Source organism: Anomalospiza imberbis, chromosome 5, assembly GCF_031753505.1.
Source record: "Anomalospiza imberbis isolate Cuckoo-Finch-1a 21T00152 chromosome 5, ASM3175350v1, whole genome shotgun sequence".
In the NCBI taxonomy this organism is placed as follows: Eukaryota; Metazoa; Chordata; class Aves; order Passeriformes; family Viduidae; genus Anomalospiza; species Anomalospiza imberbis.
The window spans coordinates 24,298,419-24,325,988 of record NC_089685.1 but is presented as its reverse complement, the minus strand read 5'-3'; the positions used below and the strand labels follow the sequence as shown (position 1 = coordinate 24,325,988).

Sequence of the window (27,570 nt, the reverse complement as noted above, 5' to 3'; positions counted from 1 at the left end):
CCTGTCACAAAAGTGTGTGGTGCACTGCTAGAGTCATAAAAGGGCTTCTATTATGGTTGCACAGTTGAGCTGGTAGATGGGGTCCATAGTCAGAGAGTCTGCCCTTCCGCAATGAATGGACCGAGTTCTCAATCTTGAATTCTGATCTGTGAATTGAAATTCTCAATCAACCACCCAGACAGATGTTAGCATAATTGTTATCTAACCTGAGCTCTACATTCAAAGCTCTTTAAAAACCATCAGTATCTCTTAGCAGTGAGAATAGTTAGTAGCAAGGGAACTGGACTTTGGTAGATCACTAATTCCAAAGTCCATCTATTAGACTATTAATTTAGGTGACCTAGATTAATAGTTTCTACTGGACTACTAACCTAATTCCAAAGTGCATCTACAAGACTACTAACCTAGGTGGGCACACTTAGGCACATTTTGATGGGAAAACCGCTTAATGCTTCTTCCCTTTCTCCTACTGTCCAAAACCAGAATTCAGTGATAGGTGTTTCTCTTGTTATGCCAGACTTCAATGCTGCCCTGTGCCCAGCAACCACCTGGGCTTGAGTGTGTGCTTTAGTTACCATACATGTCTCCCTGGTTCTCCTCCATTCAAATTGTAACAAGTTGCTTCACAGGAACAGGTATTCAGTGGCTATAATTGATGTGCTGGCAGAACTGACACCCTGCTTTGAAAGTCAGTGTGAATATAAGAAACTTGAAACAAATATTTTAACAGCTTTTTTTTACCAAACTCTTTGACCATTAACAGAGGAACAAATATGGTTTCAGTAGTTAACCTCAATTACTGCACTACACAACTAATAAACCACAAAGAACTTCTTTCACAAAAAGCCTTTACCATATGGATCTCTACTTCAGTATCTTTAAAATCCTCCTCACAGAGAAATCAGACCAAATAAGTATGTCTCACATAGCAAAGAATAGGGATACATGCTATCAGCCTTTCAACCCCTCCATTCTGCAGGTTTTCAAAAGAATGAGCCACCCTGATTTCCACCTGCAAAAGGTCAGCCCCAGAATGCAAACAATTTCTTTGTGCTGAATGTCTCTCTTTTCTTTCTCTGAACTTGAGTTGACATGAAGTATTTGGCTTAGCTCTGTGCAGACTCCAAAGGCCAAGCCCCCTTCTCTCTTCCAAGCATGCTGAGATAAAAAACACAGATAAGATTCATAGTTCCTGTAACTTCTGTACCTGGGAAACATAAAACTTGGGCAGCGCTCAACTTTTTTTGGACATTATGTATAAAAGCTGCTGGAGACAGTACACAAGTGGCAAAACTCATCTCCATCAAGATTGTGTTCTATAAATTCCTGTTGTAGAGGTTTTTAGTGGAGATTTGTATAATATTCAAAGGGAAAAAACAACACTTTTGATATGAGGCTTTTTTCCTTTCCTTTCTTTCATTCTCATCCATTCTCTACCACTCCAGCTTGAGTTGAGCTGCTTACCTTCTTTTGCTATACTGTCAGCTTTCTCGCAGCCATCAGGACTTGGATGCCCAGAGCACAAATGCTGCCAGGGCTGATAAGAGAGACTGAGTTTATCAGTGGAAAGAATGGCATAGCCAGCACTGTACTCTTCTGATTCTTTATTTGTTAGTCATAGTTTGCAGATGTTACAGGGACAATAACTTTGCAATATCTTCAAACATTGCACAGAGAGAAGGCATGTGGCACTTCTCTGCAAACCAGGAATGTTTGGGCACTCTTACCCACTGCCAAACTGGCTTGTACAGAGCACTTACTAAGCAGAAAATTATTCTGGCTATTAAGGGCATACTTATTACAAAAACATGCTTTTGTTAATCATGTCAGGCTTCAGCTCTGTTCCTGATTTTTCTTTAGTTTTTTGCCCACCGCCCACTCCTTGGTGAGCTCTGGGTAAATGCTCTCATTGTCTATTGTTAGTCATTCTTGCCTACATGATGACAGCTGGTTTTTGATCAGTGTCTGAACAAAACCACCTTTTCTGGATGGATCATGAAATGGGATGGAATTTATGAGGCATCTTTCTCCATATTACATTGCCCTCAGCTATGTTCTGTCAGAGGCACTCTGTACTACTGTGTAAACACATTCTCTTTCATGTCACAGTGATCTGGAAATAATGTCTCTGAATGGAACAAAATGGAAATAAAAGACATTTTCTCACAGGCCTGTCTCAAAATGGTATTTTAAAAAATATCAGAATAATCCTCTGTACAACTGGCCAAAGTGAACTTCTTTTCCTTCTGACACCTCTTGGAGGGACAGTTAAACTGCACAGCCTCTGTTCTGCAACTGCGTTCTTATTTTTTTTTAAGATCCCGCCTTGTCAGTCTATCACAAGAGGTCTTCTGATGCAGCCTGAGCATCTTCAATGAAATACCTCCCAGTCAATCTGCAGAATTCCTGGCCCTATGGGTTTCCCTGCTATTTCTACTTGTAACAGTTCTCGGCAGGCTTGTGCATTATCCTGTGCACTCATTGTGGGTAGTAATGGACTCTTCCATGTCCCTTTACACATCAGCTTTCCTTTCAGCATTAACAATCATCAGAGGAAACAACTCAGCACTGAAACCACTCATCAGCTTCCTATCAATGGGATGGGCAGGCAGCAAGCTAGAAAAAGAGTGATGTTTTTTTGACCCTACCCATACCATTGACCTGCAATCAACTGCAAATCAAGGACTGGGCAAAATATATCTCTACTGGAGCAGGAGAACAAACATCCTGGTATACTGCTTTTTCATGAGACTTTGTGGTGATCCTGAAGCTGAGTCTGTACTGTATTTTCAAACTCACTGTGAAAATGCAGGTTGCATCCATTTCATCACATGCAACAAGCAGAGTCTATTTAAAACAGTTCCCACATTTCTAATAGCTTTTCCTACCAAATGTGCTGAACGGTGCTTTTCCTTATTAGACATCAGTTCAAGAAGCAAAGGGTACACCAATGAAGCAAACTAAGTGGCTAAAAAGATTTACTGTTCCTGAGAATTTGGATACTCATAAAATGTCACCAGGATGTGGACTATAAAATTAATTTGAGAGAAAAGGAGAGTCTATCAAAAGTTTTAAATTTTCATGATATAGCTGGAAGTGATGTGTACAATATTGTGTAGCACATGCTAACCAGATTTTCAGTGGTACACTGGGCACTTATAAAAGCAAATTAGTTCCCTGATATGCTTCACAGGATTAATAAACATGAGCTTGACAAAACTGCATTTCATTCCCACACCAAAAAAAATGGTAATGAGTTACACAGATAAAGACCATATAGCACAAAAAGCTCAGTTGTCTTGCCAGACATTATATATAGAGAAAAACAACCTTGGTCTACCAAGTCTCAGCGTTCAGACAACCACAGTGATACTTTAATATTTATATCAGAAGGTCATCAAGAGATGGGTTCTCTAGAATTTTACATCTCTTTTACTAGATCATTTGAAGTAAACGAGAAAGTTTATAACTAAAACAGTTAAACAAATCTAAAATCTTTGGTTAAAGCACCAATATAAACCTGGAGCTGCTGAAATGGAAAACAGAATGAGTCACAATCCAAGAAATGCCTTGGGCTTGCCATTCTCTCAGTATATGCCAATATTCTCTAATAAACCTGATATTCAAACATTCACAGTGCCCAGCATATGCTTTAGGCAGTTACCAACACTAAAATAAAGCATAGATATATATGCACCTTTGCTGTCCTTGTGCTTTGCTGGGACATTTGTTAACCCTGCTTCCTGGGTGCTTCCTTAGAAGGGCCCCAGGAACATTCTCAGAGCATTTTTTGGCCCAGCATGAGTAGGATTTTCTAGGAACCAGAGCTCATGTCAAGGGAACTCTACTTCAAAGGGCAAGAGTGGGCTAAGTCTCAGGAGTGGCCTAGAATTCAGAGTATTGCCTGGGCTGGTTTACCATATATAGCCAGGATACAGTCTTGAAATACTTTGACATTCAAGTCTGATTTTGCCCTTATTCCCAAAGGTTCCATTGGAAAAGGTGGAGCTCTTACTTATTTCAGCTGCATTATCTACAGGTTTCCATCTGAAGGACAGAGATCTTTACATGGAATTCTTTCTCAAAGAGAAAAATAAGAGAATCGTAGAAAGAGACATAGAAAAATTATAAATAGACTCAATAAACGAACATGAATGCAGAGGCACACACAAAATAACAAAAACAGCTATAAATTGAAGCAGATTACAGAAAATAAAAGGGGCAGACCTTCAGCTGGTATAAACATAAGTGCTGATTAATCTTAAAACTATAATGAATGAGCATGCACTAAAAAATAAGTGCATTGCTAGCAGTACAAATAAAACAGTTTTGAGCTGTTTTCACAAACACAACAAGACAAGAAAAGGAAGGTTAAAATCTATCCGTAGATTACTTTATTCCCTCTGTGCCTGCCAGGAATTTTACATGCAGTTATAGCTGTTTAACTATCAAAAAGACCGAGTGAGAAAATGGACGGAGTCCAGAGAGTCCAGAAAACAGCAAAAATGATCAGAGAGCTGGAGAGACTGATACGTAGTGAGTGACTAAAATAGAAATGAATTTTTAAGACATTGGCTGTGTGACAATTAAAGAGATACAGCAATCTACAGTCTGAAAGCATGAATACATAAAGAGAGGGACTTTTATGGGAAAATAGAAAGGGAAACTGAATAAGAAAAAAAAAAAAAAAAAAAAAGCATTCTGGATTTCCAAAGTAGACTGAACTAGACTTCCAGGCATGGAATGTGTAAAACATCTGCTAGCCTAGGATTAACAATGTTCTCCCAGAACTGCCTACAGTAGGCCTCTTAAAAAATTCTTATTCCTGTTCTTATTAATTCATCTGCATAATTAAGTGTTCTTTACCACTAAAACAGAGTAGCAGATAGCATTTTATTCAAGGACCATCTAGCCCTGATCAAAAGTTTTTGAGAACAAACCAATCCTTAACCTAATCCCTGTTCTCTGCTATGTCTCCCACCACTGCTACCACAAGCACAAACACTGAAGGAAATTTTGAGATGCAAGCACAGCACACTTGCTTTCAGCACATGTCAAACTCACTGGCTGCTGCTAACTCTTTAAACAAGAGTTCCCTGTTCCCTCTGGATTTAACAAAAAGACAGACAGGAAGAGGAAGAGGAAGAGCACATAGTCTTAGGAGGGACTAGCCTGGAGGGAAAAACCCCAGAAGTAGCCAGTTGAAGGTTAATCACAATTTGCTAGACTTCGACTATTGATAATGTGCTTCCTCTCTAGAAAGTAATTTTGCATTCTATCTGCTCCAATCTCCTTTCTTGGGATAACCTGGACAGAGCAAACACTGTGATAGACATACATCCATACATATAATGTGCATATATTTTATATGTGCCTGTGTTGTAATACATGGACCAGTTGCACTGACACCACAGGAACAGGCCAAGAGGCCAAGTCATACTAGAGATGTCTTACAGAGAAAAGGAATGAAATCCAAGTGCACCTCCAAGAATGGTACATTCTTCAACTAGACTTTTTGACTTAAAATAATTAGAAAAAAATATCAGTTGCTCACAAGGGCATTTGTGTTCTGTTGTCATCTCTTCTCGGTGGAGTTTTCAAAGTAGGAATTTTTTTAATTGCATGCCCTTTGAAAAAGTATCCTGAAAATCCTACTTTTCTCAGAGGAGCATCCTTTTTCATAAAGGAACGGTTTTACCTCAGAAATTACTTTACTCACCTAAAGAAGTCAAGATTTAACCAAGCTATCAAACTATAAAATGATAATAAAGTTAAGTTTAAGAGAAAAAAATCCAAAGACTAGTGTATGTGAAGCAAGTAAAAGTCAGACCCTTACAAGCCCCAAGTGTAGGAATGGCCAAAGTCTTGGAAAAGAAAAATTCTTTATTCTGTGTACAGCTGACTTATACATATTTCTGGATTTCCAATAAGCCATTTGAAAACTATATGAGGAATAAGAATGGAAAATATTTTTTCTATATTTTTAAGAAATAAAAACTTTTGTTATCTACTTTATGGATGAGAATGTACTAAATACCTCAGAGATTTTCAGGGCCATTAACATACTGCAAACAGACCAAAAATGCAATCTTAGCAAAAGTAGTTTATCAGACCCTAAGTATTTTTCTAAAGGAACTACAGAAAAGAATGACATAATTTAAGCATAATATGTTCACTATTCCTCTTCCGTGCACAAAGCATGAAAAAAGCAGAAAGTGGTGAAAAGATCAAAGAGATTTTCACATAGAGAGTTGTTAAATAGAAAGTTGCAGAAAACATCTGGAAAACTTAGTGGCAGCAAACCCCTGAAATGTAGTTTGGAAACGCAAATGAATCAAATTCTAGTCTCAATCTAGTGACTTCCACATTTTTCCAGATGGATAGCTTTTAAAAACAGACCTGAGAAGTATTTGATCCAGCTGCTGAATGGATAGAAATCTGCATCTTCTGGAAAAAAAAAATTATCAGGTTTTGGGTTTTTTAATATCCAAAGCACTTAAGCTTGTGGTAACTATTGAAGATTCAAGAGTTTGATTTTTATCTTTATAAAAGCAATCAGTCAATGACAACACACTGCTTCATATCCCCAGACATCACCTGCTTCCCACCCCCAGTAGCTTCCTGCAAAGCAACACTTCATCAAAGGAAGAAAGAATAAAACAACCATTAGCAGAGTCCTAATTAGAACATTCAGCAATCTCCAAAAAATATGGTGTGGCCCAAGGTAAAGTATCCTCCATCACTGACAACTAATGACAGAATATTTGCAACAAAAACTATCCAAGGAGAGCTACTGCTTTTATAATGATTTTTCATCAGAATCTGGTTTAACTTGGACGTACATAGAGAAATCACCTGGTCCTTCCTGCTAATCCCATGAGCTGTTTCCATATTTCTTCCACAATATCCCTTTTCTTTTTTCATTTCAGTGGGCAAAGAGACCAAACTCTGATGAGCTTCCAGGTTCTTGTTTCATGCTACACTGCTTTAATGCCTATTTTTACTCTGCTTATATAAGTAAACAGCCATAAACACTGGGGGTTACGCATTTTAACAAGCTACCACCAGTCAGCTGAGCAGTAGCAGCTGTTGGACCACCGTGCTGCAAGGCTAAAGCAGATAGCTCTGCTCCCCAGCTCTAGCAGGGCTGGAGCATGAACAGGCTCAGGAGCTGCCACTCAGTGCTGAGGAGCTTTTCATACCCTACATCCCTTTCTCAACCTTTTATAGCGCGCAGCTGGCCCACTGAGCAGGAACCCCATTAGGATGTCTTTACTTTGCTTAAGTCTTATGCTTAAACACACAGGAAACATTGATTATATCAGCCCCTGTAATGCTGTAAACATTGAAGTGGCCAGCAGGTCTGGGAAAGTGATTGTACTAGGCACTGGCGTGGCCACACCTCAAGTTCTGTGTCCAGTTCTGGGCCCCTCATTACAAGAAGGACATTGAGGTGCTAGAAGATGTCCAAAGAAGGAAAACAAAGCCAGTGAGAGGTCTTGAGAGTAAGTCCTATGAGGAGCAGCTGAGAGATTTGTGTGGTTTAGCCTTACTACTCCCTGCAACCATCAGAAAAGAGGCTGTGGCCAGGTAGGAGGCAGCCTCTTCTCCCAGGCAACCAGAGACAGAACAAGAGGAAATGGCCTCAAGCTGCACTAAGGAAAGTTCACATTGGGCATCAGGAAGAATTTCTTTCCCAAAAATGTGGTCCAGCATTGGAACAGGCTACCCAGGGAGATGGTGGAATTATCATCCCTGGAAGTGCTCAGGAAGTGACTGGATGTGGCACTGAGTGCTGTAGTGTAGTTAACGTGGTGGTGTTCAGTCAAAGGCTGGACTTGATCTTGGAGGTCTTTTCCAACTTTAACGATTTATGATTTAATACATATCATACATACAGACAGCTTCCAAATCCCAACCTGGGGACTTTTCACTAGATCGCTGCTTATTTCAGTATTCAAATCCAAGTCTCAGTGAATCATTGTGAGTTTTACCCTGTAACATATACTGACATATTAATAACAGCTCTGATGATACATCCTATAAACTGCTGGTAGAAGCAAAATTTTTAAAAAATTGAAAGCTCACAAGAATGAATTATGAAAACACATGGAAAACATTTCCAAACTTCTATTGGTGGGAGAAAAGAAAAAAGAAATATCTAAAAATGTCTGAGCACAGCCCCTTTGCTGTTCCCCATGGTCTCTATCTGCTCACTAGGAGCCATATTCCCACTGTTGGTATTAAACAGCAAACTCTCTCATCCTTCAGTGGAGACTATTTGAGCACTATTAAGTCATCAAAACAGCAACTCAGGAGACCTCATGGGAGTACGTGTTTTCTTCATTTCTCATATTAGAAATAAGAAGCTATTCTGAAAGCTGCTATAAACATCTCTATTGCCACTAATTTAGCTTGGCTAAAAAAGACCCAGAATGTCCTAAAATAATTTCCACAACCAGTCTTTTGGCCTGAACATATTTATCATGTCAACTCTATACTGACTCTCAAAGCAGCTTTCACCTCAATGCATATAAAACCAATCTTCATAGAAGCATTTGGCTAAATTTAGCAGCAATGGATATAATTCAGCAAATATAAATGGTTATCCATAGCTTACATTTGTTTGCATTGATTGGCCACTGAAAATGAATTTTACACTCCACAGGACAAAAAAATGACAAGAAAAGCAATGGAGCATAAGAGAGTTTCCATACACAGAGACAGGATCTCATTATCCTTTTAATGGACCAAGTCAAAGGCCACTGCTTCAGTGGTGACAAAGTAGGATATACATGATTTACACACTTTTTCCAAAAGTCTCCCATCAGGTTTTCCTATGCAAACTCCTCAAACATGCAATTGATTTGATTTTTAATTTTTTTTTTTTTTTTTTAGTTTATACAGATATCTGTATAAACTAGCATTTGCAGTTTAAACCTCTCTATGTGTCAAATCTGAATATTTAAACTGCCCACTGTGTAAATAAGAAAATGTAGCTTCTAATCAATATCTTTAATTTGCAAGGCCCTTCAGGGCTGGTTTCATTTTAACACATCTCACATATCTTTGAGTGCCACACAAATTTCTCAGTTCTCTACAACTGCTTCCTTCAAATGGATTTACATCCAGGCATAAACTTATCAGAAGGAAAATTGGGAAAAGAAGTTGCAACTTTTCCACTAACACTGCCTGGTTCAATTCTTGAAATCTCAGCTGTGCAGCTGCCTCTCCCTTCCACCCATGCTGCACGGCCAGGGGACGACTGCAGCCACTGGTTTTATACCTCATTTCTAATGTAAACAAATATTGAGAGCCCATCTGACCTTTCATATACTGCCTATCTGTGAAATGGTAGCAACAGAAATTCCCCAGGTATGTCATAGAGATATGAGGGTAAAATAAAAGATTCTTTTCACAGCTCCTCTGAAATCATTAAGATTTTCAATACTGAACTTGAAAAGAAAATAACGTATTTGAAGTACACATCTGTTAAAACCTCAATAAAACTACAAGAGAAATTAATAGGACTCTTTGTAATTTATCTCTCTGAAAATGTGTTTTTTGTATTATAATCATTACATGGTACTTTTAGATTAAACTACAAAAAAGGGAAAAGCATGAGAAAACAGGAAAACAATACCCTGAGAGCTGAACTCGTCCTGACAAGGAAAATAGAATGGATGAGACCCAACTGGCCATTGTCTATGGTCTTCTTGCAAAGACAGGCACTTTCTCAAATGCTAAGTGAAACTGTGAAAGCTGTTGCTAAAAGATACATAACTGACATGCCTGCCCTAGTCAAGAAAGACAGTTTGTGTCGTGTCTGTTTATAAAATGCTACAATAATCAAAGTAGTCAAAGTAATACTCAAAGCTTAAACAGGAACATCTTTATAAAACAAATATAGATGGACACCACATTTTCAACAAAATGACACAATAGTTAGAGTCTAAATGTAATATTTTTTTTCAAGGACAGATATGAAATTTTTTTGCCAAGATCTTCACTCTCTATAAATCTGTTTGTGAACTGAGATGTTTCCCCTTATGCTGCACTTCACACCTCAGAGTGAAGTGAGGTGTGAATTGAACAATTGAACATGCAATATAATCCTTCTACAAAACAGTTCATAAAAGTCCTTTTCCAACAGTGTGCATGAAAACGGGAATAAAACTACTGAGCCTACCACAGCCTTGCTTGTTTTTGGATTTTTTTTTTTTTTTGATACCCCTTCTATATGTCTGCATCCATTGTTCATCCCTGGGCCTATAGCTTTGATTACAAGATTTTGGAGAGACTATTTGTTCAATAGCTGTGTACTCTGTACCACAATACATTCGGAGAGACTCTTCTAATACAAAGAATTCATAATAATGAACAATGTCACCATTTCACTTGTTAAAAACGTGGCAGCAAAAGGTGTAATGGTTAGAAAATGGATATATTTCTTCAACAGCTGATGTTACCTTCAAGCAGAAGTTCAGCACGTAAAGAACTACACCTGGGCTAAAATGTGGAAATATTGACATACATATGAATTTTGGGTCACATGATAGAATTCCTTGGCTGTTTACCAACACAGAATTAAAAAAAAATGCCCAAAGGTTATTAGAGAATATCATGTGAGATTGGAGAAAATTTGCATCCTGTTAATGCTCATTTTTCTCTACTCTTACTTTTGTACTTCAAAGTGTACATGGTGGCAGAAAGCTGAGGCTGGTGTCCCTGAACATGGATACTGGAAAAATCCCCCTTACTGAACATTGTATATATGTCCTTTTATTCTGTGCATTTGCCAGGGATTATAACTTGATGCTGCTTTGACTTTACTCTCAACCTCACTTGATAAGTCATATACAAATATTTTCCAAATAACTACCAAAGTTATTGAAAACAGCAATAAACAGCATGATTTAAGGGATTTTTAATAACCTCAGTCCTCAGTCATATGCAGACTTGAGCTTTTAATGCTTTTAAATAGGCTTTCCATGAAAAATATTAGTCTTTCAGGAGTTATTGCATCACCACTTTATTTCAAATCCTCAGAGACTACAAAGGTAAACTCTTGGTTTTCCATGGTGCTTTCTCAATCAATACAATAACAGATTTCAAAAAGTATATGGGCATGAACAAGAAAGTGCTATTTGCTTTTTATAGCTGCAGCTGATACTGCAAGCCCACTCTCCAGTGGCAGACTGTGATCTCGGAGATTTTTCAACAAGAACCACTCCCTAGCTTTTAGCAAAGCTGGAACACAGCAATAAAGCTATGGACTCACAGCTCCAGCTGGTTGGGTTGAGTGAGATGCAGCAGGAGGGGTTGGGAAATGGCAGAGCTGTTCAAAAGCAGGTCCCAGGTTGTGCACATGCACCTGATCCATGCCTCTAGTGAGGGGAGAAGTAGAAAATAGTTGGTACAAACCAGTATGGTCTGACTTCTGTCACTAAGGGGCGAGTTTGGGAGCCTGTGTTGCTGGCTCCTACCTTCCTTTTCAGCAGCACCAAATCCAAATTTCTGTGCCTAACCAAACCAAGCAGCTACCAGAAACCTGATGAATGCCTTTGGGCTGCACCCACGTCTTCATATCAATAAAATAACAGTTGCTGGACAGAAGCACCCTGAAGGGTAGGGCTGAACCTCAACTCTAATTGCTTTTTTATTCTTCTCACTCATGGAGCAAAGAGTAATGGAAGAAGGCAGGAGGGGTGAGGGGAAGCAGAGTAGAAATGCAGCTCTTAAGTATGTCTTGAGTCATCACACTGTTTCTTTGCTTGACTTTGAACCTCCTGTAAACTCCTATTTGCAGGTTTTTTAGACCTAGCCCAAAACATTTATGTGAGATCAGTATCACTAAGGTCACTAATATGGGAGAAAATACCCATCAATACGAGCTACACATAGATGCAAAGCTTTTCTACAGAAGCCCCTGACATGAACAATGCAGTATGAACCAGAGCATTGTAACAGGTGATATCCTACCCAAATTTTGCATCGTTGTTTTTATATCACTTTCTTGTGAGGTTTTTAAAGCACAAAGCTCTCCTTAACTTAATGTAGTGGTGAAAATTAAAGGAAGTTAAAATTAGCAACTTCCTCTCTAATTTAATAGGTCTGGAGGATTGACTAGTAATAGCACTTCTCTCCGAGACTGACAGGTGACTGCGGTTATTGAATGCAGCAAGAATGAACTCCTGGCAGCTCATGAGATCACTCTGCATATCAATATTATCAGGTACTTTTAGCAGTCATTATAATAGTTTTGTGACTTTATACAGATCACTCTTAGGTTTGAAACATGTTCTCAAATAAAATAGAGGAAATAATTTGTATGGACTGAAGCTAAAACCCACAGAAGGCATGAAAATACTTGTAATGGCAGATGCGGTATTTTATTGCAGCAAAATTAGGCAGTTTAAGCAGCACGAGTCAATTAAATCGCCCTGGAGTGTGACGGGCCGGTGGGGCCGGACACGGGAACCTCGGTGGGCAGTGGCGACCCACCTCTCCTCCCCGCTTCTTTCCCTCTTTCCCCTACAGCTGCAAAGGGGCCACAGGCACGGCCCAGCCTGGCCCAGAGCACAATCCCCTCCGCTTTTTGTTTCTGCAGCCTGTTGTTGCGATGCCACAAGCGCTGACAAAGGCCAGCGGGGCGCGAGGCCGCGGTGACAGCCGGGCACCGCAGACGAACGGGGAAACCCAGCGCGGCCGGGGCAGCCGGCCGGGAGGGCTGAGCGCCCACCGAGCGGCTCCCAAGGCGACGGGCGGGGGCTGCGGACGGGCACCCACCCCGAGCCCGACCCGCGGCTGCCTGGGGCTCGCTAGGGCTCCCGCCGCCGGCCCCGGCGCGGCCCGCGGGGCGTGTCCCGGGCAGCCCCGCTCCGCCCCGGCCCGGCCCGGCGGGGCAGCGGCGGCGGACGGGGCAGGGCCGGGCCGGAGCCGCGCAGCGGCGGCAGCGCCATGGGGCTGGAGACGGAGAAAGTGGACACCCGCATCTTCATGGACGACGACGACAACTTCCCGCGGAGCGGCGGCCCCGCGCTGTCGGACGCGGAGAAGTGCGCGGAGGACGAGCTGGACCGCGACCCTCACGGGCTGAACTCCCACCTGCAGGTGCGGGCCGGGCCGGGCCGGGCCGGGCCGGGGGCGGGCGGGGCCGGGGCCGGGGCCGGGGCCGGGGCCGGGGCTCGGGTCCTCGGCGAGGAGGGGTCCCCTGCGGGCCTCCCGCGCCCCAGCTCCCCGTGACGGTAGAGCCTCCTCTCGTTCCAGCTGGGGTTCGAGGATGTGATCGCGGAGCCCGAGCTCACCCACTCCTTCGACAAGGTCTGGATCTGCAGCCACGCTCTGTTTGAGCTCAGCAAGTACGTAATCTACAAGGTCCTGACTCTGGTCCTCGCCATACCCATGGCCCTGGTTGTGGGGATCGTCTTCGCGACGCTCAGCTGCCTGCACATCTGGTAAGGGCGTGCTGTGTCCGGGCTCTGCCGACAGCACGGCAGAACTCCTCTCCTCTAGCATTCATTACTGCCCAACCACCGGCCTCCGAATTTACATCGGTAGCCAGATCAGCTAATATTAACTGCTTTATTTCTAAAGGGACAGAAAAGGAAACTGTGTTTTCTCTGTGATTCAGTCCCCTGCCTTGGTTTTACCAGCGGTCTGTCATGACTGTGAAAGCTCCTTGGGGCAGAGAGCCTGTATACCCGCTTGGACAGCGGCTGCAGCAATGCATTCCAGCCTTGGCTGGCTTCTGGAATGATAATAGTGACTGAATTTGTTTTCTAGACTGAACTGCAGAATTTGTTCAAGCCTGTATTGAAATGAATTGTCTAGGCAGAAGTATTACTAACACCTGAAGTTATTACTAACTTCTTAGTACCATTACCTCTTTCATTTTTTCCTCACAGACTGAAGAAACCTTTTGAGGGCCCAGCTGGCTCTGTGTTACTGCCATAAAATGTAATGCCAGTGCCTTGCATCTGGTGCATAGCTATCTCAAGATGCAGTGCTCCAAAGCCCTTCCACCTAAGCAAAAATCCCTGCTCAGCTCAGGAAAGCTGCTTCTGGCCATGGTACAAGTTCACAGGCAAATACACTGGCCATGCAAGTACTTTAAGCATAATATGCTCACAAACTATGAGGAAGAATACTTTGAGACCAGAAAGGGAGATGATGGTGGAGAAGGAAGAAAGGCAGGGAGAATAATGAGGTTGAGGAAAGAACTGACAATCCAAAAGGCTGTAGAGGAAGGGATGAATGCAGATTATTGACATTATTTCTGCAGACCAGGATTTTCCATATACATGAGTTTTGGGCAAAGTCTAATTTGATTTGGATAATACTGGAATCCTTTTCCTTTTATCAAGAAAAACAGCATACAGAAGCTGGAAATGAACTCAAAACCCTAGGAATACATTGATTATCTGAACTTGTGGTAATGTCGTGGGTGCAGATTTCAGTTTTTGAAAGTACAATGGAAGCTTGTGTTGATGACATTGTCAAGCCACTTTGAAAACTGATTAACTTGAATTTTGCAACATAGTGTTTGCATAATATCCAAAAGAGTTGCAGTGCAGTTTAGGGATGCCCACTTGCTATATCTCTTGTTCCCAAACTGTTACAAACAAACAGTTCATAGGCATAGTGTTGCCCAGATTTTTAGATTTGTCAGCTGTCCCTCTGCCATAGTGTGCAGTGTGACTGCAAAAGGGTATGGTGAGTATATATAGGTTTCCAGTAGTGAAATACATGTGGAAAAATTCATCAATGCCCAATTTATTAAATTTTCAGTACTTTTTTTGTGCTTCAGATGGATCTTGTATCTGGATTTCACAGACTGGATACAGGGTTTCACTGATCCAGGACACAGAGGTCAGTTACTATTTATGCACATAGTCCCTAGTGACTATCTCAGGAACTGTGGGTTCTCAGTACATGTGAAATAGGGCTGTCTGAATGTAGCACTTCCCTTGAAAAGTTTCTCTTGACTTTCTGTGAACACACTTGCTTCCCCAACAAATAATTTTCTTTGCCTAGGTTTGTTGTCAACATAGAATTGATCTTTCGTTTTGATCTTCCTTGCACCTGGGATGGATGTGAAAGAATCACAAAACTCAGTAGTGCTATCTGCATCCCCTTGGACTCCATCCAGTGCTACCATCCAAAGGCATTACTGCCTCATATTCCCACAAACTCCCACAAACAAACTGGATTTGTTCCAACACAAAGGTGGAACACACTGAGACTAAGTTGGCATCTCTAAGTTGGCACCTCTTCGTGTTCCCAGATATCATGAGAGTGAGGAGTTCAATGTTGCTGCATTTGAGAGGATAGTGCAAAAGCAGTGAACATTTAGAGGCCCTAAATACAGGGTATAGTTCCCTTGTAGACCCGTTGGGTCTGAAAGAAAAAGTAACTCCTTGTTTTGTACATGAAAGAAAGGGAATTCCATTATAACTGTCTTCAACTGTTTAAATGTCATGGGAAGACCCTGGGGCAAACCCTCCCAGAAGCCTGCCACTCAGTCTCTGTGCTTCACTTTTGTCATCCTTTTCTGGGGCTACATTAAAAAGTGTTTCAAAGACTTCTGGAGGTGTTCAAGCAGAAAGCTCTGTTGATGTCACACATGTTGCAGTTGTTGCAGTTTCATCAGCATGTTAAAAATCCACATAAGTCTAACTCAGCATTTCTCACACTCAAGGGCGCCTTGTGAATTGCCCCCATCACACCTCATAGTAACTGTTGTCTTTCACCTGCAATAAGTAAGAAATATAGAGTAATAAATTTAATTTTCTTTTTTAACCATGGAGATGGAGCATATTGTGTTCCCAGACTGGCTGCTTGAGCAGAAGCTGGTTTCACACTACCTGCTAAAAGATACTGATGGGCTGAAACTGGGCCAGCTAGCAGGCTCATGAACCATGTACAAGCCAGTTCAGGGAAGTCAACTTCACATTTTTCCTTTACTGATGACTGTCATTCTCACCAGAGTATACAGGCCACACAGAGTTGTAACATCTTTCTGTGAAATTAGCAAGCTTTTAAATATGTCCTCAGATTGTAGCTCTTAAGGCTTCTGAATGTGAACAGAATACTTCTGGTTTTTCAGGCAGCTCATACAAAATTGTTATATTTCTTGTAGATCAGTGACTGATTCTTGTTCCAAGCCACATGTTTTCCACCTCTTGGAAATTAATATTTGAATTTCATATACTTGAGTCTTGGATCTGAGATGGGCTCATTCTGCTCTATACACCATTGGCTAAAGCAGTAGGTATTCACAGCACTTCTCCACTTGAGCTTCCATTCACAGTGCTGAGATACAGCCAGGGACTTGCATGAAAAGTAGATATGGACATGCATTATTTCTTACCTTTTTGTATTCCACAACTTAATTTACAGAACTGCTGCTATCATACTCAACCATAAAACCATGTCCCTACTGACTGCTTGAAATCGAAATAAATTACACTACAGCTAGGAAGGCCTACCTTATAATTGGGTGGTGCTGCCTTGATGCCTCTTCTTTGATATCCAGTACATATCCCTTGATTTAGGAAAAGGAAGTATGTGGATGTTGTCTTACTTCTTTTGTAGTAGTTTTATCTTTTCCAGTCTACCCAGGTCCTGGAATATATACTATTTTATTTTAATTCACTTCAAATACTGTGTATGAGTTGTGAAAGGCTTTGGTGGTTATCCATTGCCTCACTTGTCCCAATGGTTAATGGCATGCAACAAGAAGCTGTACAACTCCTAGGTAACTTTTAACCATCTTTTCACAATGCTTGCTTGTATTTTAGAGCTATACAAGCCTTTTAATTCACAATCATGATGTAGTACATGGAGTTAGGCAATTTAAGCACAGAAACATAGAGCATTTGAAAAATAGTATGAAGTATCTCAGTATCTTAAGTGTTAAGTATGTCAGACATGTGTCTGAGATTCCATTTTGAAAAACATTACAGGAGAACGTATGATTCTTCACTTTGAAGCAGGAATCTGAATTAATGGTGCATGACTACTCCAACATTGTTGCCCAAGTCTGTGAAAAGTTGATTCTCATTTTCAGTGGTAATTAAACTGTGCTATGCCATTTCCAAGAGGTGTTTGGTTCTTGACGCTGTTCATTCAGGGCTTAGCAAGAAGAAAAAGTAACATGAGCAAAAGTGAGAAACGTTGAGGGGTATAATTTTGTAGATGTCATGCCCTGAACAGAATAGAGAAAAAAGGATAGGAGGGGAAAAAATGGGGTAATTGGCGCTTTTCAGTTCAACAGTGTCCAAAAGACACTATTCATCCCACTTGGTCAAAGGAGAGGTATTTTATATATATATATATATATATATATATATATATATATATATATATTCAATGAGAGGTCATATAGGTAGCTGTCTTCAGCTTAGATGACAAATTCAACAGACCTTTCATTTTCTTCCTAATGCTGTACTACATGGTAACAGTAGTAGTACCAATATGGGATCAGTGTTGATATCCTTGGGATATGCTACTTTAATTTTACATTTAGACATTACTCAAGCAGGTAGCTGCCATGTCTGTGAACAAAAGTGCAGACCGGAATAAATCCACAGCAAGGGATGGGTATGTTATATTTGTCAGGTCACAAAAACAAATACATGGCTTCTCATGGCATTTGATTATTTATTTTTAAGTGTGACTGGTCACTCCACAGAAAGCACATTACACCCTCTGCTAACCTGGAAATACCTCACTGTCAGATAAAGCATCCTCTGCAGGGCGAGATGCAGACTTGTAAAAATGTAAATATGCACTCCCATAATTTAAAACTTTGAAAATACCTTTTATGACTCTCCTTAGTGTAAAGGATTTTCTTCTCTGACAAAAGAGGTTTGAGTAATTGTTCTATAAGTAGATGAAATTTATTGTAAAATTGAAAGTTATTTACATTTATTAGCTTTGGTTGCTATTATGTCTCATGTATCCTCCTATGGATTTAGCCTACATTGGGTTTTGCATGCATTTACCATAAATTAAAAAAATTGATAACATGTGCTAAAAGATTATAAAACATTACCAAAACATTTATTGTTTATTTTCCTTAAGATTTTCAAAATTGGTTGAGTTCCAGTACTGTGTGAATGACCTCTACAGCAATTTCAAGTACTATGATCATTGTTTCTCCAGCCTTCTACGTCTTTCTGTGAATCTTCTGCATACTGTAGTATTTGTTTTGTTTGTATTTTGTGTGATCCTGTCAATAGAGGGTCAAAAGTAATATTGTCTTTTCTGCTTCTTTCCAGTTCAGTTAGATTTTTTTAAAAAATCAGGCCAAATGAATTATAGATGGTATCAATGGAGCAATTACATTGTCCTTATAAACTATCTGAAATGGAAAAGAGGTGAAGTCAGCACAAACAGAATAGCCATTTCTGGTGCTTTCCCTGTGTTGCTTGGAAAAATACCAATTTTTTTTTCTTTGCATTATTGATGTTTATCAGCTGTATTCTAACAGGTTAAGGCCTATTTTTGTACTCTATAAATAATCTATTTTATATGCAATGACATTATAGGTTGTTATAAACACATGGTTTACAGGGTTCAGTTTAAAACTAGAGGCACAATTTTCCAGTGATGCTCACAGTCCTATATGGGATGTTTCAGCAGAGACAAAAGAGAAGGTTTTAGAAAAACTATTCTTGTTTAAATCCATCTGGCCTAGCTTTGAGTAGAGCATTGATATACTAGTATATGGCTTGCATTGTAGGACAAAAGCTGTTAGATAAACACTGAAAGTAATTAATTTTGATTCTGTACGTTTCTAACCTTCAAATTTTTTTAAACATGGTAGGTTTTTTCTACTTTGTTAATCTGAGTATGCATTGTGAATACACAACACCTTTTTTTCAGACTTAAGATGAAATATTAAATTAGGTATTTTCTGTCATTCCAATAAAAGTCAGTGAAGGTTCTGCAGTGGAATTATGCAAATACAAGACTGGGAACTTAAATTTTGAATGCCACAGTAAAGTAGAACAGAGTTTATTATCATTGTCAAAACTCTGAGTTTTATTATCATTGTCAAAACAGAGTTTATTATCATTTGTCAAAATTAGCTTATTTTACCTAATTTAGGAAGTAAACATGTTCAGTATGGCAGAGAATTTTTTTTTAAATCTTGCGCTAGTAGAACTTCAGTATTATTTATGTATACATTTAGTTTGTCTGCACCCAAATAAGAACAGCTTAGGGAATAGGGAAATGACCAGAGGTTTAGGCCAGTAAATGATCAAGGAAGAAGAGTAACTTAAAATATTGTGGTCAGTTGTCATGTATCCACTGGCCCTCCTGAGCTGCCTATATGTGTACTTCTGGCTCTCCTCCACTGTTGGCATGCTTGGCTCAAGCCACCAGTAATGACATTGCTTTGGAATTGGCACACATGGAGAGCAATCCCCAGATGCTTACCAAAGCTCAGGAGATGAAAGCACAATACTTTCTAGTATGCATCCTGGGTGAATAAAAAGATCTTATCCCCTGACAAGGAGTTCTGACCATATTCTAATGTTAATTTCTCATTCACAAATTAAGAACTTTAGAGGATCAGCCCATTTTTTTGAGATGTGGCATGTACCTATATTGTAATAATCTAATGTAACTAGATATTGCCTCCCTGTTTCTGTTTTACTGTAGCACTGTAACAGGAATGGGTAGGAATGAGACACGAATGGTGTGATGTGCATGTGTGCCTGTGCACTTGTATGTGCCTGCGACACAGACAGATAAAAGAAACACCAGAAGAGGCAGCAGAGCAAGAGCAGATTGTAAAGGGTGCTGTTTCCAGTAAATCAAACTGGGGAACATGGTGTTTCTGTCAACCCCTAAAGACCTGCATTCACATATGACCACAGCACAAGTGAGTCTTTAGGAGATGACTGCTCTTCAGCCACGGTGGGTCACAGCAGGGCTATGTCAGATCATGTACACCAGCCCTGCCAGGAGCAGGGAGAGGCAGCAAAAATTCATCATTCTAAATGGATGTAAAGAAATTGCCAGTTAGTAAACAGAGACACAATGAAAAGAAAACCAATGTCTACACACTCATGTTGCATACAAATGATTCTGGCCAGAGGACCCCATGCATATGCAGGTGTGAGGCCTTGAGCAAACAAAATTGATGGAAAATCAAGAGAGTAGAGTCAACTTGCTTAAATATTTATATTATGAAGTTATAAAAGGTAAAGTACCACTTCTCTTCAGTAAGATGTCACACATGTGTTTCATTATCCTGATTTCCCCATGCTGTAGCAGCACCAATCTTCAAATTTTTCGTTTTTTCTTTTACAGGGTTGTGGTGCCTTTTGTGAAAACCTGTCTCATGGTCCTGCCTTCAGTGCAAACTGTATGGAAGAGCCTGACAGATGTTTTTGTTGTACCATTCTTTCAGAGCCTAGGCCGGTGCTTTGCCATGGTTAATATACGCCTGGACCAAGAGTAAACATCAGATATGTGACATTGCTGTAGTTCTAGCTGGTGTTATACTTCTTTGCTAACCTAACATACAAGCACTTACCATTCATTCCAAACTGTTAAATTACAATGGCTGGTTTAAGTGGGAACATGCTGTTTTTATTAAAACTCATTTATTATCAGGGAGATCCATTTAAGAATTAGTAGGCAGTTTTCATAGCTCACTATTTTAACAACAGAGTGATGGTGGAGTATATTGGCAACACTTTATTTTAATGGTAGGTTGATTGGTAGATTACAGGAGAATTCTCATGGAGGACTAAAAGCCCCCACAGTGATAATGAGTGGTGTTCTTACTATAAATAAATAAATGAATAGGCTGTGATACCTTAGACAAAACTGATCTCTAGGGTTTCACACTGACTTTACTGCAGTTCAAGCAGGGATCATTGTTGGCCTCACTATGCAGAATGATAAACCCAGTCCTCCATTATCAGCAGTTAAAGTGAACATGACTCATTGCATAAACATACAGGGAAAGGAACTGTTGTGTAATTCTCCTATATTTGGGGGTGGGGGGGGAAGGGGGAAGCTCCCTAGAAGTTTGTCCTTTAAAATAAGGTGTTAGCTAATGATCTGTAACGTTAGCTAATCTGTATATTTTATTTAATGAGAGATTAACTTTGCTGTATATTTTGTACTTTTGTAAATGACAGTTGGTCAGGTTTCTATGAAGCATGGTTTCTCTAGTATTTGAATTCTAACCAACTATTAAGCAGCAAGAGTGAGACACTGCAAAAATTATTTTAGATAACTAAAATTTCCTTTTCTAAATTAAGTAGATTTTGAGTGTTGCTGTGCAATTCTAATATATTAATTATATATGATTGTGTGTAAAAGCAAAGATTATAAGTGTTTTTATACACGATTATGCAAAAGACTTGGAAATATCTGTTTATGAGAAATGGTTTTTATTAAAAATTGGGTGTAATAAATGCTACCCTGCCTATTTCTGTATATTATTGGTGTGAACATTGTGATATTTAAAGCACTATGCTAGCACTTCAACTAGGTAGCAAGCTCCTACAGAAGGCAAATTAGTGTACTTGGTATCCTTGTCTAATTCTCCTAACTATTGGCTTGACTCTCTCTGTTGTTTATTTACTATTTCAAAGCCTAACTCCTGAAAAAGACCTTCTTTCTTCTGTATGTCTAATATGACTTTTTAAACCCGAATAACAGAAAATGTGCAGAGGTACATTAGAATTAAATTAACCTTCTGGTGGGCTTTTGCTGCTGTTTTATTTAAATACAGATGGTAAGTTGCAATTGTAAAATGTTTGTATGATTGAGAATGTTATTTTCTAAAATGTCTCAAATTTCTTATCAAACAAGAGATATCTAATAAAATAACAAAATGTCCGCTGTTTCCCATTTTCAACTTCATTTCTTTTTAGATTTTTCAGCTTTTAAACAAACTCTTAAAATGCCAAACACCATAGTATACTGTGCAGGTCTTCCAAAATATCTGAGAGGTAAGGAAATGGATCAGTATCAATATAGTTCCCCTATTATCAACTGCATTTAATGTATTTATAGTAGAAAATGACATATCTCTGTGTGCAACTAAGCCCATACAGAATGATTGCTATCTCTGCAGAATTTTGGCAACATTCAAAATAATGCTTAATTCTTTTTACAGGCGCACACTTTCTTTACAGATGAGCTGCAGAATTTTCCTTTTCTTGTCTGTTGGCCTATTAGAGCTAGCTGGATATTCTTTGTATATTATGAAGATCTTTGTATATTAAAAGTAATTCTAGCATTTGTGCTATTTAGAGAGGGATTCATATGGCTTTAAAAACTGGATCTTAATGATTAGTGCACATGGAAACTGCTCTTTATTCTGCAAGAAGTTAGCTTGTTTTTCAGATGTGTTCTTCAAAATACCTTTCTTGTGTTAAAAATGGAAATAACTCTTTTGAAAATAAAAATTGGCCAGGCTAGGCTTGAACTCTTTTGAGAGTTATTTTCTTTTACAGCATCCAAGAACTTTTACAAAGATATTTTCCATTGAAAAATATCCCCTTGATGAATTCATTTAAAAGAGAAAAAGAAAATAAATCAATCAGTACTAGTTCTTGTGTCTAAAAGGAGCCCTATGAAAGCCTAAGCTTTGAAGGAACCCAAGTCTGCATTTTAAGTTTTGAGAATGAGGCCATTCCCCAGAGAAAGATGTATCATTTTATGGTATGCATTCCTGGACATATGCTTCTTAAATAGCTTACTGAAGTCAACTGGCTCTAGCTATCACAATTAAGTAGAGCGGTTTGGTTTGTTCTTATTTTGATTTAGGCTTGTCATTGATTAGTTCTTGTCACCATTTCTCTAGCTGCTACAAGACTCAAGCAAACTTGTAATTAAAGCTCTTAGTTTCTTAAATATTTATAGCAATATCTTTCTCTGGAACAGGTATGCCTTTACTATAAGAAAATAAAAAGTGCACTCTCAGACTTTGGGTAAAATATTAGATGCTTGGCAAATACTCTTTGTCCGTAAAAGGAGTGGAAGAAAGTAGCAATATTTACAGACTCTCCAATACTCAGGTGTGAATCTGCCCCAGGTAACTCTGGCTGGCAAGTATTCTCAGGGTTTTATGGTTCTGACATACATCCTGAAGGTCTGGCACAGCATATACTGTGAATACCTCACAGCACTGTTGGACAACAGGGACTGAATGGGACCTAGCTCTGAATTGTGTTCTTTGATGTAGGAGCAGGTTTGTCTCCAATTTGTTTGAAATGTGGACAAACTGTCCCAGCTGATCCCTTAAAAGCAACTCACAAATGAGAATTTAGGCAAGGGAGTCCAGAAACTGAGTCTCATTGTCTGCAACAAATGTAAGAAAATTTACACCAGATTCAGATTACTTTGATGAATCTTCGTGTCTGGGGAATGGGGAAAATGTTATTGCTTGTAACAAGAGTAGATTTTCCAGCATCATGGTAGAGGTATTACAAAAAATAAGTGTGAGGTGTTACGTTTTCAGCCTGTCTCTTGTTAGTGCAGACCTTAGGTCTACAACCATCAGCTGGAAACTCAGTTCTGGCTTGCAAAATATTTCAGCATCTTGTTTTTCATGAAGATCACAACTAACATACAGAACTCACCCTGGATTTGTGTTTATGGACTTCTTAATTTTAATTCATGGAGAAGTTTAGCCTGCCTACTTACAAGAGCTGCTCCTAATCTGATTCTGGAACTTTTGTATTTGTGTCTTATATTTCACCACCCTAGTAGTTCATTGTATAAATTGAAACAAATTCTTAACAGAAACTTTGATGTATTAAATGAAGAGCCTGTTCCCACCCATCCAAAAAGTTCACTCAAGCATTCACTGACTAAAAAGTTCAGAACATCCCTGCAGCTCTGGGACCTCAGACCACACACTCATAAAGTGGAAGCCAAAGAATGGTAAGTCCTTTATTTTTACAGGGTGTGATCATTCCCCCACCTGCAGAGATAAAACTTTTGCTTTTAAATGTTTTAAAAAACATGGAAAAATACATCTGTTTGGTTTTTTTTTTTTTTTTTTTATAAAAATGCAAATGGAACAAGGTCAAACACCAGACACTTTACCAGTGTTGTCTGTTGTCTATGCTCATGAAAATTAGAGTTGAAGGCCTCCAGAGATACTGAACCAGCAGGTGGGCATTAAAATTGGAGGTTTTTTTTCATGCAGGGATTTACAAAATAGGCTAATTAATAAAGGCTAACTATATATTGGTTACACTAATCTTCCTAAGCTTATTGTAACAAAAGGAAAACGTCTTCTGATAGGCAATTCAGAGGAGCTAAGATAGGTTCCTGCTTTGAATCATCCTCCAGAGAAAAGAGTCTGTAGTGATTAATGCAAAATACTGGGCAGGGCTGGGCTTGGCTTGGCTTTGCTCTGCTACATAAAAAATTGTATTTGCTGCAGAAATTGGGAAGGCTGATGGAAGCAACTAGAGTTTCATAAAAGTAGTGAGGCAGGTTCTTCTCTACACCCTTCTCTCACAACTTGGTGCCAGGGGTGAGTGTCACCTGTGTTAGACATTCATTTTCAGCTGTTGTGTAGCTTCCCCTTCCAACTGCAAGTGGGAGAAAGAAGGACTCCTTCATATAGTACTGAATCAGACCCTACTTAAGATGCTCAGATGGGATAAAATGTAGAGATTCACTTTTATTTGAAGCCTGGAGTAAAGCTTGTCTGTTTTTCCAACTGTTTCAGCTCAAAAAGAGCTGCCTTTTCACCCTATGTACCTGATTTTGCTTTTTTATTTTAAACTCTTAGAGCTATCACAATGATACAACTATCAGCTAGGGTTTACCAGGCAATGCTTAGGTAGAGAAGCAGAATAACAGAAAGCCCATCCTACATAAGCCTTAAGGACTGGGTAGTTAAGTCCCATCAATGAGACAAGTTCTCATCGTCTGACATTTTCTATAAAACACATGAACATTTAATTATATGGTAGAACTGGAAGAATGGTACAGAACAGCATTAACATAGACCACTGTTCATGGTCCAGCTCAGTTTTCAAGGTATTTGATACTGAAAAGGGTTGAGAAAAGAGACTTGGTTTGCACAGGGTCTTGCAGAATTAAAGCTTTCAATCTATTTGCCTCTCCAGTCAAGGCAGTTACAAGCTATCTTGATAAAGACCTACAGGGGCTAGCTGTAATAAAAGATTGAGATGAGAAAAAGCCATGCATTTTGATCCAAAACAGTAATCCCTGCCCAGCTGCCACCCACCAGGAACATGTCTGAACTCAGAAGGCACCTCCCTTTCCCATAACCCCCCACAATACCTACAGTATTACTTTTGTCATGCCCAGAACTGCCCTTATTTGAGCAACTTGGCATCTTACTCATCTAAGCCCAAAAGAACCCCAAAAGAAGGGGGGCCTTAGACTCCTCAAAATATACTTAACTGTGCACCAGTAGAATAAGGTACTTCCCAAAATACACTTTCCCAGAAATGAGTCCAAATACACTGGCATGCGTCACGCAAAAATTGATTTCAGGTTTCTCAGGTGTTGGTTTGAGTCTTCTAGCCCTTAGGCTATTGTGAAATGTTTTGTAGCAGCATCACTTTCACATAAAATCACTCATGTCTAGATGTTGTGAGAAAGAAGGAATGTGAGAAGAGCTACCCATCTCTCTTGGTATAACTAATCCTTGGATTCAAGGTACAAACAGGCCAAATACCAAATGTGTACATGAACTTGCAGCCCTGTATACTAGGGCAAGGGGAACCCATCTCTATGGAAAAATTCTAATCCAGAGACTTACATTTTAAAATACAGAAACCTTCCAGAGAGTGAGGACAGGATAACCACCGTGAATCCTCCAGGACTACAAGTCTTTAAATAATGGAATGGGGAAAACATTGGCCTGCATTTTATCCTATCCTAATGCTTGTTATCATGCAACAGGGTGAGAACAGTAGCATGACTACTAAAAATTCAATACCAACAGTTTTGGCAGCTAAGGCTTTCATCCAGCAAAACATACAAAACTGCACATAAAATGATGAGGTTAAGCAGTTGAACAGAAGGCACACAAAAAAGCAATGATCTTTCACTCCTAAGCCTCAGGTTTTTAAGTGCTTTACATAAAGCAGGCTGGTCATGGACAGCCTCTGTTACCTGATAGCCTTGTTGGTGTTGAAACTATACATAAAGGAAACAGTTTCCCAGGGCTGATTTTGATCTTGCTGACACTGGAATATATCAAGAGTATTGCTAATACCATAACTGCAATAACTACACAAGCTTAAAACGAAAAGGGGGGTGAGCAGTGGAGGAAGAAGTGTTTGATACCCAACAAAGACACTCAGTGAGCAGTGATTCATATTCACTTCAGTTTAATGACTCATTTTTTGCCAAGTTTTGAGGGATTTTGTTAAATCCTTTCCCCACTCCCCCCCCCCCACTGGTTTCTGGGAATCCTACCTATAACAAAACTTCCCCTCCCCTCAAAATGGAAAAAAAAAAAAAAACCATAAATTGCACATTGCTCCAGGTTTAGAGCAAGTTTTTAACTAAGGTAATCCTGAGGTTTGAAATTTCAGTAAAAGCAAGGTTTTGGAGCAATAAAAACTTCTTTAAATTAGGTATGAAATGCCTAAGGCTGGCGTGATGAAGAAAGGCAGTGAGGTGGCCAATCAAGGTAGCATGTAGTCCTGCTTAGCAACTGACCTGGACTACTAAAGACACAGCAAAGCTCCATGAGAAGACTGGGTGGTGTTTCAAAGGCCAGTTTGAGTGTCTACAATTTCTGGTAATTTCTGACCACCCCTGGATAATCCATTCATAGTAACTGAGAAGGGGAGTGGAGCCTTTGCACTTTCAGATTTCTGCAGGCCTTTACCTGGCCCTTTCCCATTGAGCTATTACTCTTCCTCTGAGTGTAACAGGAGATCCTTGCAGAACTCCTGTGTGCATCCATGCCAGATCTCTGGCTGTTGAGTTTGTCTACATTTCTCATACAGCAGTGCTAGAGGCAACGGGCCATGGCTCCATCCCTCTCCATCTGTGCAGATGTAACTTGCTCACTCTTACTGCTTGGTAGTACCCATGCCTTTTTCTGCCTTGATATTCCAGCTCAAGAAAGCACTGCTAACGTTCATTTCACTTTGTATGCGGCCTATTCTGGAATTCATCTCATAAAACTTATAAATTCCATTAGTTTATGATATTATTCTAGCTGCAGTAGTGTTGTGTGATTCAGAAATATTTTTTAAAGGGACTGTGGTTCTGAAAAACTATTTCAGGATCAATTCAGCATTGCGAATTGGCAAGTATCTCTCTTATTTCTCTTTTTTAAAAGTCATTCTTGAGATACAGAGTCATATTGAATGATGGATCAAAATGTTCTGATTCATATGGAGGACAGTGACTAATTGAAAAATCTTCCTAGATAAGAAAACAAAGAACTGTCTTGCAGGTTTTTTCAGATGGATGGAAAAATTGCAGAGTCTGTGTCTTTCAATACACTCATTTGGCTCCATATTCACACTCAAAAGTTTGGACAGGTAAAAATATTCTAACAATGGCTTAAGTGAATTATTG

General features: G+C 39.6%; 1 protein-coding gene across 1 annotated transcript; it reads left to right on the top strand.

Moving 5' to 3' along the window:
- The first annotated feature begins 12,892 nt into the window (after positions 1-12,892).
- On the top strand, positions 12,893-22,465 carry CAV2 (caveolin 2). Its single transcript, XM_068189918.1, has 3 exons — positions 12,893-13,113; positions 13,270-13,457; positions 20,329-22,465. The coding sequence occupies exons 1-3, from the start codon at positions 12,961-12,963 to the stop codon at positions 20,477-20,479; spliced, it is 492 nt and encodes a 163-aa protein (XP_068046019.1). The 5' UTR covers positions 12,893-12,960; the 3' UTR covers positions 20,480-22,465.
- The last annotated feature ends 5,105 nt before the right edge of the window (positions 22,466-27,570 follow it).